An 18,392-nucleotide genomic window follows, 5' to 3' on the forward strand; every position below is an offset into this window, starting at 1 on the left:
CGATGCCATTCCCTCCTTTCTGAGTTCTGGGATCTCCAGCCGGCCAAAAAACGTCCCCTAGATATTTGGGGGCCACTAGTCACCTATCTCGCAAGCCGCACTCCTCAGCATTCAGTGACCTCTCCTGCGCTCCCCGCTAGCGGCGGCCGCCGGCGCTGGTCCCCTCTGATCTATGGCGCCTCCGCTCTTTGTTTCTCCCTCCCTTTCGCATGACATTTCCCCTCTGGGTGCCTGCCTTCGCCTTCTTTCATTGAGCAGTTGATAACCCCTCAGGATATATTGTCTCTATTATCATTAGAACATGTATTATTTTTGCTGTAACGTAACGTTTCAACGCGCCTTGTCTTCTGCAACGATGATGACTGTGTAATTGTACTGTGCAATTTCTTTGAAATAAAGGTTTTTTAAAAATAAAAAAAGAGGACAGTGGCTCCACCTTTATCAGCTGACTTGATAGTATTCTCTGCATCATTGGCTAAGATGTTGATGGCTTCCCTCTTTCTAGAGAGATTGTGAAAGGGTTGTGTGGTTTGTATCTTGTGGATGTCTTTTACCACAACTCTTTCAAATGCCAAGATCTCACAAGGGATTGTGTTAGAAGGGGGACAGGGATTGGATGGGTTCATGTGCCCAGAATCCTTTATTGGAAAAAATATTTTGTGTTGGAAGAAGGATTGAAGTCTAATCTTCCTGAAGAATTGGACTAGTTCGCAGTTCAGTCTGAATAGCTCTTCCAGGGGAGTGGGAGCAAATCCTAAGCCTATATTGGGGGCCTGTCATTCTGTTTCTGTAAGAGTTCTGTTAGACAGGTTGACAATTAAGTAATCTAATGTTGTTCTTTCCCTCAGCCCCTCTGAACCATTTGAGGGGCTTCTCAGTCCCATTGCTCTCGTTTTCCTCTTCCTTTGATTCTGCCTCTCACAAAAAAAGGCAGGTTTTATAGAATGGACATTCGGAGTTGGTAGAATGGAAATGAGGTTGCCACATAGGCGGTTGTTGATATGGAAACTGACTCATCTGTTGGCCTCTTTAGCTGTCGTTGCTGCTCCAGCCATCTGAGCCTGAGCTCCCACTAATATTTTTATATTTCTTCTTGGGACCAGTTCTCAACTGACAACCTTGATTGAATTTCTCATCAATTGTCCTGAGCAGTCCAAGTTCAATTGAAATTAAATGTCTAACATGGAGTTGTAAGTTATCAATAGTCTTAAATCCGATCCTCCAATTCCTTTCTTGACTCTTAAGTTTCTGTACGTCAATATGAATGCATCGGTGATGCACTATACACAGCGAACACATGATTTGATCTATGGCTAATTAGCCTCCGACTTCATCAGAGCTGAAATGAGCCAAAAAAGTATTCTTGTTCCTTATAAGGGGTTAATCAGATTCTAGATTTCCAGTACGGAGCCATCCAAACAGCCGTTCTCGGAGGTTGCTCCTTCATCGTGTATTTTCGATGTGGATGATTGAATTTCATCCTGGTAATCTTCTCTGGCGTAGGAAAACACTTTCTGTAGATTTTTTGTTTAGAAATTCTTTGCTCTTGTTCATCTTCGTATTGATTTCCGCCAGGTGCGCCTTGAACAGAGATGTTGGAACAGAGGTTGAGAGTGTGTTCTCTGCCATAGAGAATTTTATTGTGATAGCTTTGTCTAGTCTTTTGGAGATGTTGATAATCAGGACCAGCCAGTCTCTGGTACATTTCCACACAATCTGTGCCCTAGCTCTTCTGAATTCCAGATCTTCTAAGAAAGTGCGTGTGGCTTTGGTTACCAGAAGGCTTTTAGAGGCTATATTTTCCCTCAGCTAATCTATAATAATAGCCTCATGAAGGACTGTGCTAATGAGTTCTGTTTTTTTAGGGAACAGAGTTTATCCTAGTCCTCCTTGAGGCTGCCTGATGGTGTGCTCTCGTTATCTCCAAAAATAGAGGATGTTTTGAGTATGGCACCCACAACGTCATCGTCAAAGATGAGGTCCTGTAAGTCTAACGTTGTGGTGACGCTATAAAGATGATCTTAATTCTTGGATGTCAAGTCATAGGTCCTACAGCCGAACCGCTGTGCTATAAGGGTGGAAGGACTAGGAGAATTGCGCGGTCCAGTATATAATCTTCTGAGTCATACAATAACAATCCAAAATCTAAGTTCCAGGTATTCAGTTAGAGACCTAGAATGCTTCTGGTCACCAGGAGTGGGTCTGTCAGCTGAAAAGGATTTTTTACCTTCGACACAGCATACTTACTCGCCTTCAAGAGAGATTCACCTTTGTCCTACTTCAGACAGATCTGTTTAACCTATTTCGCCAGCCTCACTGCAGGCCCCACCACCTGCTCCTCCCGTGTGTATGACAACAGCCTCACCGCAGATATAGGCTAGGCCTGCACCTCAACCCTCTGTGACATCTGTTCCTTTCACAAAAAGCACTTTTGCATACAAATAATTCCTTTCAGTTCCAGGTACAATGGAAATGTGTGCATTTTGAGACAAAGAAAAGATTTTTGCTTTTAGAATTTTTGTTATAATGCGGCCTGTAGCCTCCCAAACAATAAAGGTTCACAAAAACCATAACAAAACAAGCATTCACCAAGCCAAAAGGCTGCCAGCTAACGCCAAATCTATTGGCTTTGCCAATGCTAGTTTCCGCATACTCTTTGTTCTGGACCAACTCAGTTAATGGCAATGAAGTGCACAGGATGTGACTCTCTACCGGATATTATGTTGTAGCAATAATACAAGTGGTAATAGTCATGTCTTGGACATCTACAACAGTACTAGGTAGTGCAGTACATTTAGCTTTTGACTTTCTGAAAACTGCACTTCTTGAATCTCGTGATGGGCAGAAGAGGTCAAGGAAGTAAATAAGGAAACTCGTTTCCCTCTAGATTCATCCAAGCATCATCATCTTTTTCTAGTTTACCCTAAATACAGAGAGGAGATGAGTCGTGCTGCCAATGCGTAGGAGTGTCCCTGGACTCATGATTTGGTAGTCTGTCACAGGCCTGCACTGTTCATCATACATAATTTGCTTACAATGAACAACAAGTTACGTTTTTTCTATGCTCTTCAAAATAAATGTGTGTTTTATATTTTCTCTTTCTGAAAGTGGATAAAAAGAAATCTAGCAAAACCCTGTTGAGTTCCTGCCTTTGGTGTAGTTCTACAACGTCACACATTTGCAAAGTTTGACCTAATCCTTCAATCTATTTTCCGATAAGGTACATTTTGCAGCTGCTTTTATTTAGTGACGTTTTATTTCTTTTCTGTTCAAATGTGGGCATGGCCGGTTGTCTGTTAAATGTGCCTATAATTTCTTGATAAGGTCCATTGAACATTTTAATGAAAAAAAATGAAGCTGTTAGAAGATCTTCAGGCTGGAACATATGACATTCTACGAGGTCTTGGATCTCCATCTGCTGGACCTTGAGATTTCCTGCAAAGTTGCTTCAGGTCGCAAGAATTACCAAAGTACTTGCGCTCGGTATGGTCTTTGAAAACGTAGTTTGGCCGAGTTCTCATTTTGTCTGAAAGATCATAGCAGTTTCCCGTATGGGATCCAACACCTGAGCTATTCTGCTTATATTTCGAGCTTTTGATAGATTTAGTTGACCAGAGAGATATTTATATCCTCTTGTATGGGAATGAAGGCAGTGGCATCAATGCACGTCATCACTCCAGCATGGGAACTATTGGCTTGAGACAGTACTTGATTGCTTGCACCAGTACTACATTCTGATATATCCTACTAGAGCATATTCTTGCAGCGCCTGGGTGTTACCTGGTGTTTGCCAGTTAAATGTTAGCTCAGTGCCACTGCTGAGGAGAAGCAACTCCATTCTTAGCAGTGCTTCATCAGGTTGGACGTTTGGGCTCAAGATTCACTTCAGATAACCCACTCACCTTCAACAGTTTTCTTTCTTTTCAGGAATCCCAAATACTCTGCTACTTGTGTTTTTAAGCAGATTTACTTAGGTTTTTTTTTACTTTCCTTCTTGGTATAGAATTTTGTTAAGTAGGTTTTTGTGATCATTGTTTTGCTTTTATTAAAAATTTCAAAGATTTACTGTTTTGACTTTCTAATTATTTCTGTAAATCTTAAAATGAAAACACAAGATGTCTTGTCCCTCTCTGTGAATTCTGCTTGATGCCTTTGTTTTCGCCAGTAATTAATTTTTTTCTATATAACGACATAGAAGCCACAGGATTCCTTTGAGATTGAGAATCCTGACAGTAGTAACTGCTTTAATTTGCATTTGTTTTATCTGATGAGCATTTCTGAATTTAAAACCCTTTACCTCGACACTCTCTAATATTTTTAAAGTGTTTATTTTCTAATATTTTTAGTTTTCGTCATGTTTATTTTTAACAGTTTGAAGAATGTTATTTTCTTGCAGTTTAAACTTTGCAATGCTCTCTTTGGCATTAGCTTGCTGTGGACATGTGCTTCTAAATAGTTCTCAAACTCCAGATCATTAATGCCTAATGTCAACTGATTTGTCTCCTTTCTAGATGTGTGGTCAGCAGGCTGTGTTTTAGCAGAGCTGTTACTAGGACAGCCAATATTTCCAGGTGACAGTGGCGTTGATCAACTGGTGGAAATAATCAAGGTATGTTTCACTGGTAAAGCTCTGTCTGTTTACTGTTTGTCAAAATGTGTTGAGGGCTGTTCCCTACGGAAAAGCAAGACACAACCCACATCTCATTGCTTTAATCAGTGGCCCTCATATAGGTGCTATCCTTGGAATGCTCAGTATTTTACCAATTTGTTGTACATGTCCATTTCTTTATGGAAGCATTTATTTAGTCTTATCAATCAGATTTTCTAATGAAACATTGTATTAATCTCTCTGCCTTTTTGTCCCATGCAGTTCTTCCCTGTGCATTTTCAGTCAGTAACTCCTTCAATATATTACCTTCCTATAGCGTAATATCATTAAGAAAAGATTAAAGGAAACAAGAGCTATGTAAACTGTAAAGTGATAGCGGGTTAGAAGTAATGAGCAGATCAAGTGAGAAGATAATTTTGTTCACTGATTGCTAGAACTTTCTATAAAGATAGTGCATGGATAGTCACACCATGATTAAAAAGCATGAATGCAGTGCAATCTCATTTAGATATCGCGAGGAGTAAGTTCGTACAACATGATGCAATTCATGTGAAGCATCTGTTCTCCAACTGCCGGCTGCTGATACAATGAGTAGCCTTTCATTTTAGTTTTCATGATACCTCCTTTGTTCAATGCAGTCTTCATGACAACTTCCATTCAATAAAAAGTTCACTTGGCAACTTGTATATAAATGCTAGCTCTAAATACAACTCCTTGCCCCACCTTTAAATCCTTCCTGTTCAGTATAACGTTTTTCGTGCTTGCCTCGACTAACCCTTTGCAGCTAGGACAGTCTAAAACTATATGGTTACTCCAGTGACACTATATTTTAGCAGCCTTCGATTCGGACTTATCTGTTTTTACAAATCTTCGGCTCATTTTAAAAATAGTGTTGACTTGAAGTAGCACAGCATAAACTGCATTTTGTAAATCTATCGAATTGTATTTTGTAGAGTGAAACCATTAACATTTTCGGAGGCTGTGAGGCAGTTCTCTTTAGCTAGAATCAACTGTGTGACTGCTCAGCAGGTTTGTTAAATCCATCAAGCTGTACAACCATGCCTTATGGCCACTTATCTCAGACCTCATTGCTCTTTAAAAGGTTTGTCCGACGAAAGATGATTTGCAGATGCCCAGGCATGGATAAGTGTGGGCAGAGTCACTAGTTTTCAGTTATGATGGTTGACCATTGACTTGGGCTGGTTTCCCTCCCTGCACTCACCTTATTAGGCGTCAGCTGCTCATCTTGTAGTCCTGGTGAAATGCAGTTGCATACAAATGTCATTCAACCAGTAGTATTGCCAGCCCGTCTGGAAAGTTGCTGCTTACCAGTCTGCCCTCATAGTTTCAGTATTTTCTTTTTTCCTTTGCAGTACTCTTGGTTACATCACTGCGTTCTTCCTGATTTATCTCAAAGCATGAAGGCCCAGAAGAATAGTCATTAAACTTAGAAAAAAGTATTTCTAAAAACAAAAATCATGAATGTATGCTTACTTCCTGCACTTTTTTTCTCAACTCTACCTGTAAGTGTAATTCACTAAATTGCACTTCAGTTTGTCAATTTTCTTTGAGGCAAGTTTGCTCTGGATGGATCATTTTCTGCTTTCGCACCCCTTTTTTAATTTATTAGTAAGATCAAAAAGTTCCCTTGGGAGCAGCCTTGCTTTTAAAGAGCCCTCATCTCAGGTAAAGCACAGATCAGAGAAAAAAACAACTTTGTTCTGCTTCTCCAGCATCAAAAACGAAGCAGATACCAGACTGTTCCCCTTCAACGTCGCGGTAGACTTTGGAAAAACACAAACGGCATGCGACGACATCGAGGGACAGATGGCTGTCGAAGCGGTCCGAGCTTCCGCTGTCAAAAGGCAAGTCGACCTCAAGACAGATTACCTCAGGCTCAGAGTATGTCAAACCGGAGAAGCGTAAGTTGACGTCAAAGCTTGGGTCGACTTCGAAGAAACTCCTGCGCCGCCATTCACCGACGTCGATGCAACGATCAGTGTTCAAAATGCCGCCGCTGTCGCAGCAAGCACAGCTGGCGTTGTGTGTCGACGTCGAGGGCCCCGCCACAGTCACACAGGCGTTCGACATCGAGAGCGCCAGTCAGTGCGCCGGCCCCAGTCCCGCGTTCAATGTCAAGCGGCGTTTCTGCAGTCTATTTAGAAAAGTAACGGCATAGACTGTCCTCGCCAGCCAAGAATCCTATGATGTCGACAGGCATCACGATGTCGAGGCCCCCCTCGTCGTCAAGGGAAGTGCTGGGAAGGCCAATATCGACGTCGAGGGAAGCATCTTCGTCTCCAGGCATTAACATTGTGCAAATCACGCCGGAGGGATCTCCGATTTCTGGAAAACAGATACCTCCTGTTAACCTTTCTCCAAGATGGCTTCAGAGTGTTAAACGTTGGAGAGTTCCACCCAGAAGTCCTGGTTCAGACTTCTCTCAAACATATTCTCTCCAGAATCTCTACTGGTCCTCCACCTGCTACATCTACGGGAAGAACTCCACACAGATCACCAAGGAGAACCACCTCAACATTCCCGATCTAGGACATCACTTAGACGGTCGAGATCTCACCTTTCCTCCAGATAACGAAGAAGTAGGCGAAGGTCACAGTCGTGGTCTACATCATCAAGGTAATCTGTGAGAGACTACTCACCAACCCTGTCGGCTTCCCTTCAATCGAGGGTGTCTTCAGTGGATGACATGGTCACTTTTAATTAAGTCCTCTGCAGAGGTGCTAACAAGTTGAACATTGACATGCCTGTGCCGACTACTTCTTTGTCTGTAATATTCAAGACACTACACCATAGATCCTCGGCAAGGCCTTTACTCCCTCTGGCTCCAGGGCTGCTTGAACCAGTTTAGCAGACCTTTTAAACTCCAGCTGTTGTGGGTTTGGCTCCCCACCCATTTAAAAAAAGTACAAGGCCCCTGACTAGGATATACTATTCCTACGATCAGATCCACCTCCGGATTCTGTTATAGTGGCAGCAGCCAGGGAAACTCATGGAGCAGCATCCTCGCCAGTCCTTCCTGAAAAGGAGAGTAAGCACTTGCACATTCTTTTCCCTAGAGAGTCCAATACATCTGCATCCTTCATGAAGGTGGCTAGTGCCTCAGATCATCTGGGGGGGGGGGGGAAGGGGGGGACTAGTCTCAGTGGGATTCTTTGGCTAGATTCACAGAGAAGCTGCCCAAGGAAGATCAACAGAATTTTCATGAAATTCTGCAGGAAGGGGGTCTTGTTGCAAACAAGGTCATTATCGCATCTGCGGATGCATCGGATTTGGCAGCACACTGCATTTGTGCCAGATGCTCGCCCTGGTTGCGGCTCACTTGCTTTAAACCGGAAGCACGAAGAAGATTATGAATCTTCCTTTCAATGGTACTTCCTTGTTTGGCACTCATGCCGATGATTAGATGTGCAAGATGAAACTGGAATTGGACACTTTGAAGGCGGTCGGCCTTGAGAAACGTAAGGAGTTTCGGCGCATGTATCAACCATACAACCATCTGTTTTTCCAACAGAGGGTTCAAGCTCCTCACTGGTCGACTCCACAGCAACAATCCAGGTGGCATTACCATCAGCGTCGACACCTTCCTCAACAAAGCAACCTCCAAAACAATGAACACTGGCTTCCTCCATCTCCATTGCCCACTCTGGTACAGGGGAAGTATTATGTTTCACCTGGAGGAGTGGCGAAAAATCGCAAAAGACAAGTGGGTACTCATTATTGTGCAGAATGGTTACCTGCACAGATTCAAATCCCCACCTCCATCAGTGCCACCTTGGGGAAGGTATGTCCAACATCATCACTTGTTACAGGCGGAGGTGAACATACTGCTAAAGAAAGACGCGATGGAAGCAGTTTCTTCTCTGCAACAAATATAGGGAATTTATTCCTGCTACTTTCTGGTACGAAAAAGAGGTCTTATCCAAGAGTACAGACCAATACTCGACCTGAGGCTTTTAAACAAATTCATCCGCAAGGAGAAATTTCGGATGTTTGCACTGCACCAGATCTTTCCTCAACTACATCAATGAAACTGAATGTGCTCCATACATCTGCAGGATGCTTATTTTCATGTGCCAATTTCCAGAAAACTTCAGAAATTCCTGCGTTTTCAGGTAGCGGATCAGCATTTCCTGTTCAAAGTACTCCCGTTTGGGCTCAAATCAGCTCCCGCACTTTCTCTAAATACATGGCAGTAGTAGCAGATTTTCTTTGCAAACAAAAGATCTTAGTCTATCCGTATCTGAACGACTGGTTGCTGAAAAGCTTGTCACCCACTCTGCTGCAGAATCACGTCCTATACTGCTTATGAGTGCTAAGCAATCTTTGCCTGCAAATCAACTACAAGAAGTCAGTTTTTCATTCAGACTCAAAAGAACTATTACCTGGGTGCCTCTCTGGATACCGTAAGTACAAGCGTGTGTCCTTCGTAGGAGAGGTTATCCTCAATACACCACATGTGCTGCACTCTCCTCTGCTCTCGCCACCCCATGGCCAAACAAGTGTCCTCACTTCTGGGCTCGATGGGATCCTGCATCTTCATTGTCCCGACTACATCTTCATTGCGCCAGGACGCCCCTTGGCTGGGGCAGCTGTGCGCGGTACAAAAGCAGCCAACATAACATAACATAACAAATGCATCCTCTGCAGCAAATTCTAAAGGTCCAATTGTCTCAAGGATCTGATTGCTAGGAAGACTTTGTGGTTCTCCCTCAGTCAGCCAAGGATTCTATCAAATTGTGGATGAAACGGTTGCATCTGTCGAAAGAAGTTCCTTTCCAACAGGATCTTCCCAGTCAGACAATTGTCATGGATGCTTCCCTCCAGGGTTGGGGGGCTCATATGGGTCTTCTTCAGTGCAAGGACCCTGGTCAGAAACTGAGCAGGGGTATCATATCAACCCATTAGAGCTGGCGGCCGTACATCTTGCACTCAAGTCTTTGCTCCCTTCCTTCCGCACATGTTGCGTGTTGATTCAGAAGGACAACACCACAACCATGTATTATCTGAACAAACAGGGAGGAACCAGGTCGAAACCCCTCTCACAGGAGGCTCAGACCATATGGAAGTGGCATCTCGCAAGGAATTTGACCATTTTGACGATTAATCTCCCAGGTACTCTCAACCTCCATCGGAACTTTGTTGAAGCTTACTGTTGGGTGCTATACGACGATGTCGCAATGGACATTTTCCATCGCTGGGGGGGTTCCAGACATCAACCTGTTTGCAGATGCAACAAACGCAAAGTGCCCCATCTTCGCTTCCAGGTTTCACCAACCAGGCTCCAGAGAGAATGCGCTTTTGATAAAATGGTTGCAGACATTACTTAATGCTTTTCCACCAATTCCACTCATTCCTCTAGTGATCAACAAGTTCTACAGGACAAAGACCAGAATGATACTGATTACACCAGAGTGGCCTCGCCAGTGGTGGTACCCAGATCTTCTTCAACTATCCGAGATCCCGCACAGGAGGTTACCGTGCCGTCTGGGCTTATTGTCCAAACAGGGGGGAAAGGTGTTCCACCCCCAACCTCTCATCTCTAAGATTGAGGGCATGGCTCTTGAGGTCCTCCAGTGCGGTGCATCTAGACTTGTCCGCAGACTGTATGAACTGTTTTATAGCGCAAACTTGACCCGGTATCGGGTATCAGAGCGCTTTACATAGCACCAGTTGCATTACATGAGGACATATTCATTTTTGTTAGGCACAGGGAGATTAAGTGATTTGCCCAGAATTGCCGAGACTCAACTCCGGTTCCCCAGATTCGAGGTCGACAACCCTAGCCGTTAGGGCAACTCCTCTCCCCAACTTATGGGGCATTATAAATCCTGATCTCAATCTGGGTCAAGAACAGGTGATTTTACCATACCTACTGTACTTGGCCAAGTCAGGCCTTCAGATTTCTTCTATAACGGTCCATCTAGCGGCTTTAACAGCTTAAAGAAACTCTCCTATGCAGGTTTCCTTCTTTCAGCTACCTGTGGTTAAAGACTTCCTTAAGGGGTTAAAGTCTACCCACCAATCTGATTCCTGTCCCCTCCCTGGGAACTTAACATTGTTCTTGCTATGTTGATGGAGTCCCCATTTTAACCTATTTATGAAGCTTCTCTGCAGTCCCTTTTTTAGTGGCCATCACCTCTGCGCGCAGGGTGAGTGAGATACAATATTTGTGCTGTAAAGAACCTTATATCATTTTCCATGCATACAGGGTGGTCCTTAGAACTCATCCTAGATATCTACTGAATATGGCCTCGGATTTTCTTATCAACCAAACAATCACTCTTCCTACTTTTTTCCCTAACCCTTCAAATCCTCCGGAAAGGGCTTTACATTCACTAGACCTTAAGAGGGTTCTCAAGTTCTACCTGGACAAGACCAGGGCATTTCGAAAACCAGACAGCCTGTTTGTAAACTATGGTTCCATAAATACTGGTTGTGCAACTTCCAAACAGTCCATCTCTAGGTGAATAGCCTCATGTATCGCATTGTCTTACCAGTTAGCCAACAAACTTCTCACCGGCAAACCAAACGCTCATTCTACCAAGGGAAAGGCCTCTACACAGCTCTCTTTAAAAATTTACCCATTGCAGAGATTTGTAAAGCTGACACATGGCGATCAGTGCATACATTTACTCGCTATTATTGTATAGACTTAGACTCTTCGGGCGGATGCTCACTTTGGGCAAACCTCTTTAAGGAACCTTTTTGGATGATTTGCCCTGGGTATGTTTTGCTGTGACTGTACTGATATTCGTCCGCAGGATAGTGGGTATGGGCGTGCTAGTCCATTCAGTGCTTGAATTTATGAGTATCCCCTGGAAGAGAAGGATAAGTTACTTACCTGTAATCCCAGTTCTCTTCCAGGGGTGCACTGATAAGTCATAAGCTAGCAGCCCACCTCCCGGACGAATACCTATTGTATGGCAGCATTTCTGTCTTGCTTCATGATTCCTACATGTTAGTACACCGAAAAAAGGCCTGACCTAACTTTCACCCTGTGGTGCTTGATGGGAGCAGGGAGGTCTTGGAGGTTTTAAATGCACGGCACCAGTTATTTAAAGTTGTTGTTGGAAAGCTTTATTCGACAGATAGTGTCATAAAAGCTATCGGAATAAATGTATTTTTTAAAAAGAAGTTTAAAAGAACAATCACACAATACCATAAACATCATTTAAGCGAACAATGCATCATGATGGTCTGTTTGATCCTAGACATAATAAAACAATTGTTGTAATCAATTTGTTAAGAAATAGGTTTGTCAGATAAAAGCAAGCAGTTAATACAACAAATAAAAATATACAGTAACAGACGAATGACATTTCATCTTATTGCCAGACCATCAAAATGTAATGGATGGCTTGTATTTGACTGGGACATTATACATTTGCCATAGGATAATAGAGAAATAACTAATAAAGTGATTGTGCATGCGAGAAGATTATTTAATTTGATTTAATTTAATTGGTCAAGCAGACTCAAGGTCGTCGCACATGTGTGTTACAACCTCAGTCCGGTTGAGGGTGTGCGACTCTTGAAAGGACCTTCCACCTGGTGAACCATGCCTGACCAAGAAATTTTGCTACGCAACAAGCAAAAAGAGGTCTGGGATCGGACCTGAGGATGCGCAGGGCTACCCGGTAGTCCTGTGTGCCTCATTGCTCACAGATCGATCTTATCCACTTATCCTGTTTTTGTATGCCGGGCAGGCAAACAATAGGTGTGCGACACTTTCTATCTGGGCATTGCAGCATGGGAAGCCTTTTGAGGTTTCGTTGCACGAGTGCCACTTGACACTCACCTCGTGAACAGGGAGAGTTCCATACCTGAAGTGTATTTACAACTTCCTATCCCTCTGGACCGGAGTAATATCAAAAAAAGATTTGAGGTATCTGTTTTGTTTGTGCATGAGAAACTTGTTAATTTGCGCACATTAGAGTTGCTACTCTCCTAATGGTATACCCATTCCCAGTAGAGCCTTTTGAGGACGTCTCTCCTCAGGGGTTCCTGGCTAATCCAATAAGCTAGGAGGCCGATGGCTAAGAACAGATTTTAACGTTAGAAATCCAGCCTATCTTTCCGCCAGTATCCAAACGACAACTTCAGCGAGGTCTTCGGCATAAGAGAGAAGCTCTGAAGTCTGTCTAATGCGGGCCCAGAATAGTTATGGGCGTAGTCTGGCTATATCACTAATTGACCGCCTGCCCATATCAAGCATTAAGGGGGTGAGAGGGACATTTTTAGGCAGCATCACAAGTCTAAGGAATTTGTGCTCGGATCTGCAGAGGTTGTTGAGCTAATCAAATCCCCAAATCTCTGCACCATAAAGAGCAGAACCAACTTAAACTTGTTTCTATCTATTCAGCCTAAGGGCTAATTGCCTGCTATTATTTGCCTTTTTCTTTGAAAATAAAAGGCTGTTAGTAAACTAGAGGAGTGCATGTTCTTCTTTACAGAAATGCTATATAAGGGTATTTTTATTTTAAACGCGTAGATGTAATTTTGGCATCTTAGTTTATGTATATACATGCACATATATATGTTTGAAGGTACTACGTACATGTTTGTGGCTATATATATATATATATATCATAACACGGAGTCCCGGTAGAAAGCCAGTACCTGCTCACGAGTGGGTCGTTTTCAGGGTCCCGGAAGCCCAATATAATTCACCAACCATTCTCCCGTCAGGAAAATACGTAAACGACACACCAGGAGTTGCTGTGCACGAAAATTTATTTGGCAGCAAAACAAACAACGCGTTTCACCTCACGGCTTGCTCACGTTTGTTGTGAACTCAAAAACTTTTTGAGTTCACAACAAACGTGAGCAAGCCGTGAGGTGAAACGCGTTGTTTGTTTTGCTGCCAAATAAATTTTCGTGCACAGCAACTCCTGGTGTGTCGTTTACGTATTTTCCTGACGGGAGAATGGTTGGTGAAATATATATATATATATATATATATATATAATGACTTAATGACCCCCTTTGCTACAAAATTACCAACAACAAGGAATATTCTAATGCCAAAACTGAACTGCAACAAATGTTGGCCCAATGGAAAAGAGAGGGACTCATTTCTTCTGAGGAATATAAGTTTATGCACACGGACTTTCCTATTATGCCTTCACTTTACCTGATTCCTAAGGTGCATAAGGGAGTGGTTCCTGTGCCAGGTAGGCCTATTGTCAGCGCTATTAAAAGTGTTGGCGAGAAAGTCGGCCAGTACATTGACTTTTTTCTTCAGGACATCGTAAAAGGCCTTTCGAGCTATGTACGAGACACCAGTGATTTTTTTGCTCAAAATTGCCAACATTGAATGGGACGATAGTATGTGGTTAATTTCACTGGATGTTGAAGGGCTGTATACCAGTATTGACCACATACAAGGTCTCAATGCTATCCAATATTATTTGGACAAGAAACCTATAGCATTTTATGAGCACAGCAAAGTAATTGTGGGACTCATCAAATGGTGTCTGTACAATAATTTCTTTACCTTTGGCAAAGACCTCTATAGACAACTTAGGGGTGTGGCGATGGGGGCCTGTTTCTCCCCCAGCTATGCGTGCTTGCACGTAGGCTGGTGGGAGGAGCAGGTCCTCACCGTATTACACTCCACCGAGATAAGCAATCATGTTGTATGTTATCTTAGGTATATAGACGACATATTTATGGTGTGGAAGGGGTCTAAGGATGAGGCATTGCTATTCATTGAAAGTATGAACAACAATTCTATGAATTTGAATTTTACAGCTCATATTGATCAACATAAGATGCAGTTCTTGGATGTAGAGGTTTATGTAGCTAACTGCAAACTTAATACTACATTACATAGGAAATCCACCGCAGGAAACATGACCCTTCACGCCACAAGCATGCACCCCAAACATACCATCATGGGAATTCCGTACGGTGAGATTCTAAGACTTAAAAGAATTTGCAGTTCTCCTATTGATTATGAGCGTTGCTTATCAGAACTGTTAGCACGTTTACGAGCCAGAGGGTATTCTGACACTATTTTAAACACGGCAGTTGAGAGATCCAAAATTAGATCTAGACAGAGTCTTTTTCCTGAGGGGGAGTTAGAACTCGATCAGGGAAGGATCTCACAAACTCATGAAGACTACCCCAGAATGATTACTGCATTTAGTAGCGAGGACAGAAAATTAACGGCCATATTGAAGAAAAATTGGCCCATTGTTCTCGGTGATCACATTTTGAACACCAGGCTGCCTGTTAATCCTACCATCACTTTTAGACGGGCTAGAAGCATGAGCTCAGCTTTAGATAAAGCAGCCCCTGAATTAAAATCTAAAACTCCTTGGTTAAAACCTTTAAAGGGTTTCTTTAAATGTTCCAGCTGCCGCGCATGTAGGTTCGGAGTACACACTCTGCATTATGTAACTCCTTTTGATGCCGAACCTAAAACCATTTCCGGCAATTTCAATTGTAAGACGGACTTTGCCGTGTATGTCCTGACGTGTACCTGCGGGTTGAGATATGTGGGTAGTACCAAGCTCCAGGTACACGTCAGGATCCTACAACATCTGCGCGCCATACTTCATAATGACCCGGCCTACCCCGTAGCTCGTCATTTCGAACGAGCTCACAATACAGACCTTGCTTGTTTGAAGTATTTTGTGATTGGAGCGATACCACCACTAAAAAGAGGCGGGGATAGAGAGGCTTTATTAAGGCAGTTGGAAACCAGGATGATTTTGGAACTTGATACCCGTTGGCCCAATGGATTGAATAATATTGATGAGATGCATAATTTCTTATAATATCTATCCTCACACAACTATGGCCCTTGATGGTTGCTTAGGTCTGGTCCATTACACTTACTCCCTCTTAGTTAGGTTCCCTATTTCGAGGTTGAGAATGGACATAACAGCAGCCTGAGTACACATTGTTCTTATATACAATAATATTTTTGTACCACTTTTGTATTATCCATGTGTTTATTTTCCATAAAATTTTGTGACTATTTATTGAACTTGTACATTTGTATATATTTATATATATACATAAAATAGTTCTGTCTGCAATTTGATTGTTGTTGTATATGGAATTATGTACGGATTGGAATATATGAAATCTTCCGGTCTGTACATATATGGATCTTTCTGTTTCATTGTTATTTTTCTAATTTTCTATTTTTCTACTTTTCTATTTTTCTACTTTTCTAATTTTCTACTAGGTTTAGGGCAGTGTTTTAAATTTGTGATATTAGATCTTTGATAAAACTTCTTGTATTGTGTGTATATACGTATGTATAGTTGTATATATATGTGTATATAGATAATGAAATGGAGTATTAGATATTTTTATCAGGGTTTTACACTCTTTGATATACTATTTTATACTATTTATGGTGGAATGACCAATTAAGTCCATAGAAATCATGTTTATCATATTACTTTGAGTGATCTGTAGGAATTTCAATGTAGACATCATATATTGGCCGCTGCACACTCTTCATGATATTGCACTTATATTAGCCTTTCTCGTTTCCATGTATTTTCTTTGTTTGCTATTTGCACTTTACTATTCACTCTCACTTAGCACTTTACTATCTGCCACTGATTAATGATCATACACGTACTTCGTTTATCACACTGTATAGGTTTATTACAAAATATGCTTTATATTAATTCTGTATTTATACAGTTAGAATTAGGTCTTAAATGACACTTATATTTTGAATTAAGTTGTAAGTGTCCGCATTACAGTTTGTGACCATTAATTCTGGATTTATCCAGTAATATATTCTGAAGTTAAGTTGTGATCCAAGGAATGAATAACGGCAGTATGTTTTCTCTTTTCACTAAAAATTATGTCACATGACACATTACGTCACTGTGAGGGGTGTTTCCTTGTGGATCTGCATTTAAAAATAGCATTGGTTCATGCATCCATGTTGCGGCGTGATCAAGGGCATAACTTGCCAGAAACGCGTAGCTGCTCTGTGCATCTAATAAATCTGCCGATGCTGAAATATTGTGGTCCGTCTCCCTTTGTTTGCTGGCGTGTGTACGAGGCCGTGCTGGGCCTGAGACGCCGAGAGATTCAAGGAGGAGTCACGTGGTATATATACATGTGTGTGTGCACGCGCTCCGGGGTCCCCACACATGGGCGGGACTATTCAGTGCTTATGACTTTGAGGAGTATACCCCTGGAAGAGGACTAGGAGTGAGTAACTTATCCTTACCTACTTTCTATGCTAAAAATTAAATGAAGCAGGACAGTGGAGCTGTCCTCTAGAGGCTTCAACACAGATAACGCCTCCACTTCATATAAAAGTCCCCCTCAAACTTCCTCTACCACAGAGGAGGCTACAGGGGCAATAACAGCAAAGGTAGAGGCAAAACTACCAATACTCGTACTGCCACCACTCTAAACAATGGCTTCCCGCCACTCCCCCCAGGCTATCATACTCCAGTCGGGGGAAGATTAACCCAGTTCCTACCTGTCTGGAACAATACCACGACGGACAGGTGGGTGAGACAAATCATCCAATCCGGTTATTGCCTGGAGCTCACTGCCACTCCCCCTACATACCACCCCAACAGCGTCCAATGTCAACAGAACATTTAACACGTCTAAAACAAGAGACTCTTTCCCTACTGCACAAACATGCAATAGAACCAGTTCCCCTTCACCATCAAAACACAGGAGTTTATTCCCTGTACTTTCTGATCCCAAAGAAGGATGGAACCCTGAGGCCCATCTTAGACATCAGACCATTAAACATATACATACAATCAGACCATTTTCACATGGTCACTCTTCAACAGGTCCTTGCTCTACTAAAAGAAGGCAATTTCCTTGCCATTTTAGATCTCAAGGACGCCTACTTACTCATTCCCATTCAGTCTGCTCACAGGAAATATCCCTTGTTTGTAGTGGACGGTCAGCATGATCAATTCAAAGTTCTCCCAAGTTCTCCCATTCGGAATTACCACAGCACCCAGAGTATTCACAAAATGTCTGGTAGTGGTAGCAGCCCACTTAAGAAGACAACACATTCATGTCTTCCCATTCTTGGACGACTGGCTCCTAAAAGCCAGGTCACATACCCAGTGTGTAAATCACACACACATCACAATCCAACTACTTTACGACTTAGGGTTTACAATAAATCTCCCAAAGTCTCAACTCCAACCATCCAACATCCAACAATATCTAGGTGCCACAATAGACACCTCAGCTCAAAATGCCTTGCATATCTCAATCCAGCCAGGAGAGCAACTATACAGGCCCTTATAACAAAATTCCAACCGCAACACTCAATGCCAGCTCGAGTGTTTATGCAACTTATAGGGATGATGGCCTCTTGCATATTCATAGTACCTCACGCAAGACTCCAGATGCACTCCTTACAGGAATGCTTAGCACGTCAGTGGAACCAAGCTCAAGGTCAGTTAACAGATCTGGTATTGGTGGACGGCCGCACACATCGCTCTCTGCAGCGGTGTAACACCCAAAACCTTTCCAAAGGGCGACCGTTCCTAGAGCCAGTTCCACAAATCATGTTAACAGCAGACACATTGTTCACTGGCTGGGGAGCTCATCTACTACATCACACCATACAAGGCAGCTGGACACCACAGCAAAAGCTACTCCACATCAATCATTTGCATTTACTAGCTATATTTCTGGCATTAAAAGCATTCCAGAAACACGTATCAAACAAAGCTGTTTTAGTCCGAACTGACAATAAAAGAGCGATGTATTAGCTACAAAAACAAGGGGGGACGCA

General features: G+C 42.6%; 1 protein-coding gene across 2 annotated transcripts in view; it reads left to right on the plus strand.

Annotated features, from left to right (window-relative positions):
- Nucleotides 1-18,392, plus strand: part of GSK3B (glycogen synthase kinase 3 beta) — a 601,292-nt gene that overhangs the window by 476,039 nt on the left and 106,861 nt on the right. For both annotated transcript variants that reach the window (XM_078656649.1, XM_078656648.1), the window contains exon 7: nucleotides 4,512-4,609. In XM_078656649.1, the coding sequence (XP_078512775.1) occupies nucleotides 4,512-4,609 (98 nt within the window). The remainder of the gene's footprint in view (nucleotides 1-4,511; nucleotides 4,610-18,392) is intronic.

Source organism: Lissotriton helveticus, chromosome 8, assembly GCF_964261635.1.
Source record: "Lissotriton helveticus chromosome 8, aLisHel1.1, whole genome shotgun sequence".
Classification (NCBI taxonomy): domain Eukaryota; kingdom Metazoa; phylum Chordata; class Amphibia; order Caudata; family Salamandridae; genus Lissotriton; species Lissotriton helveticus.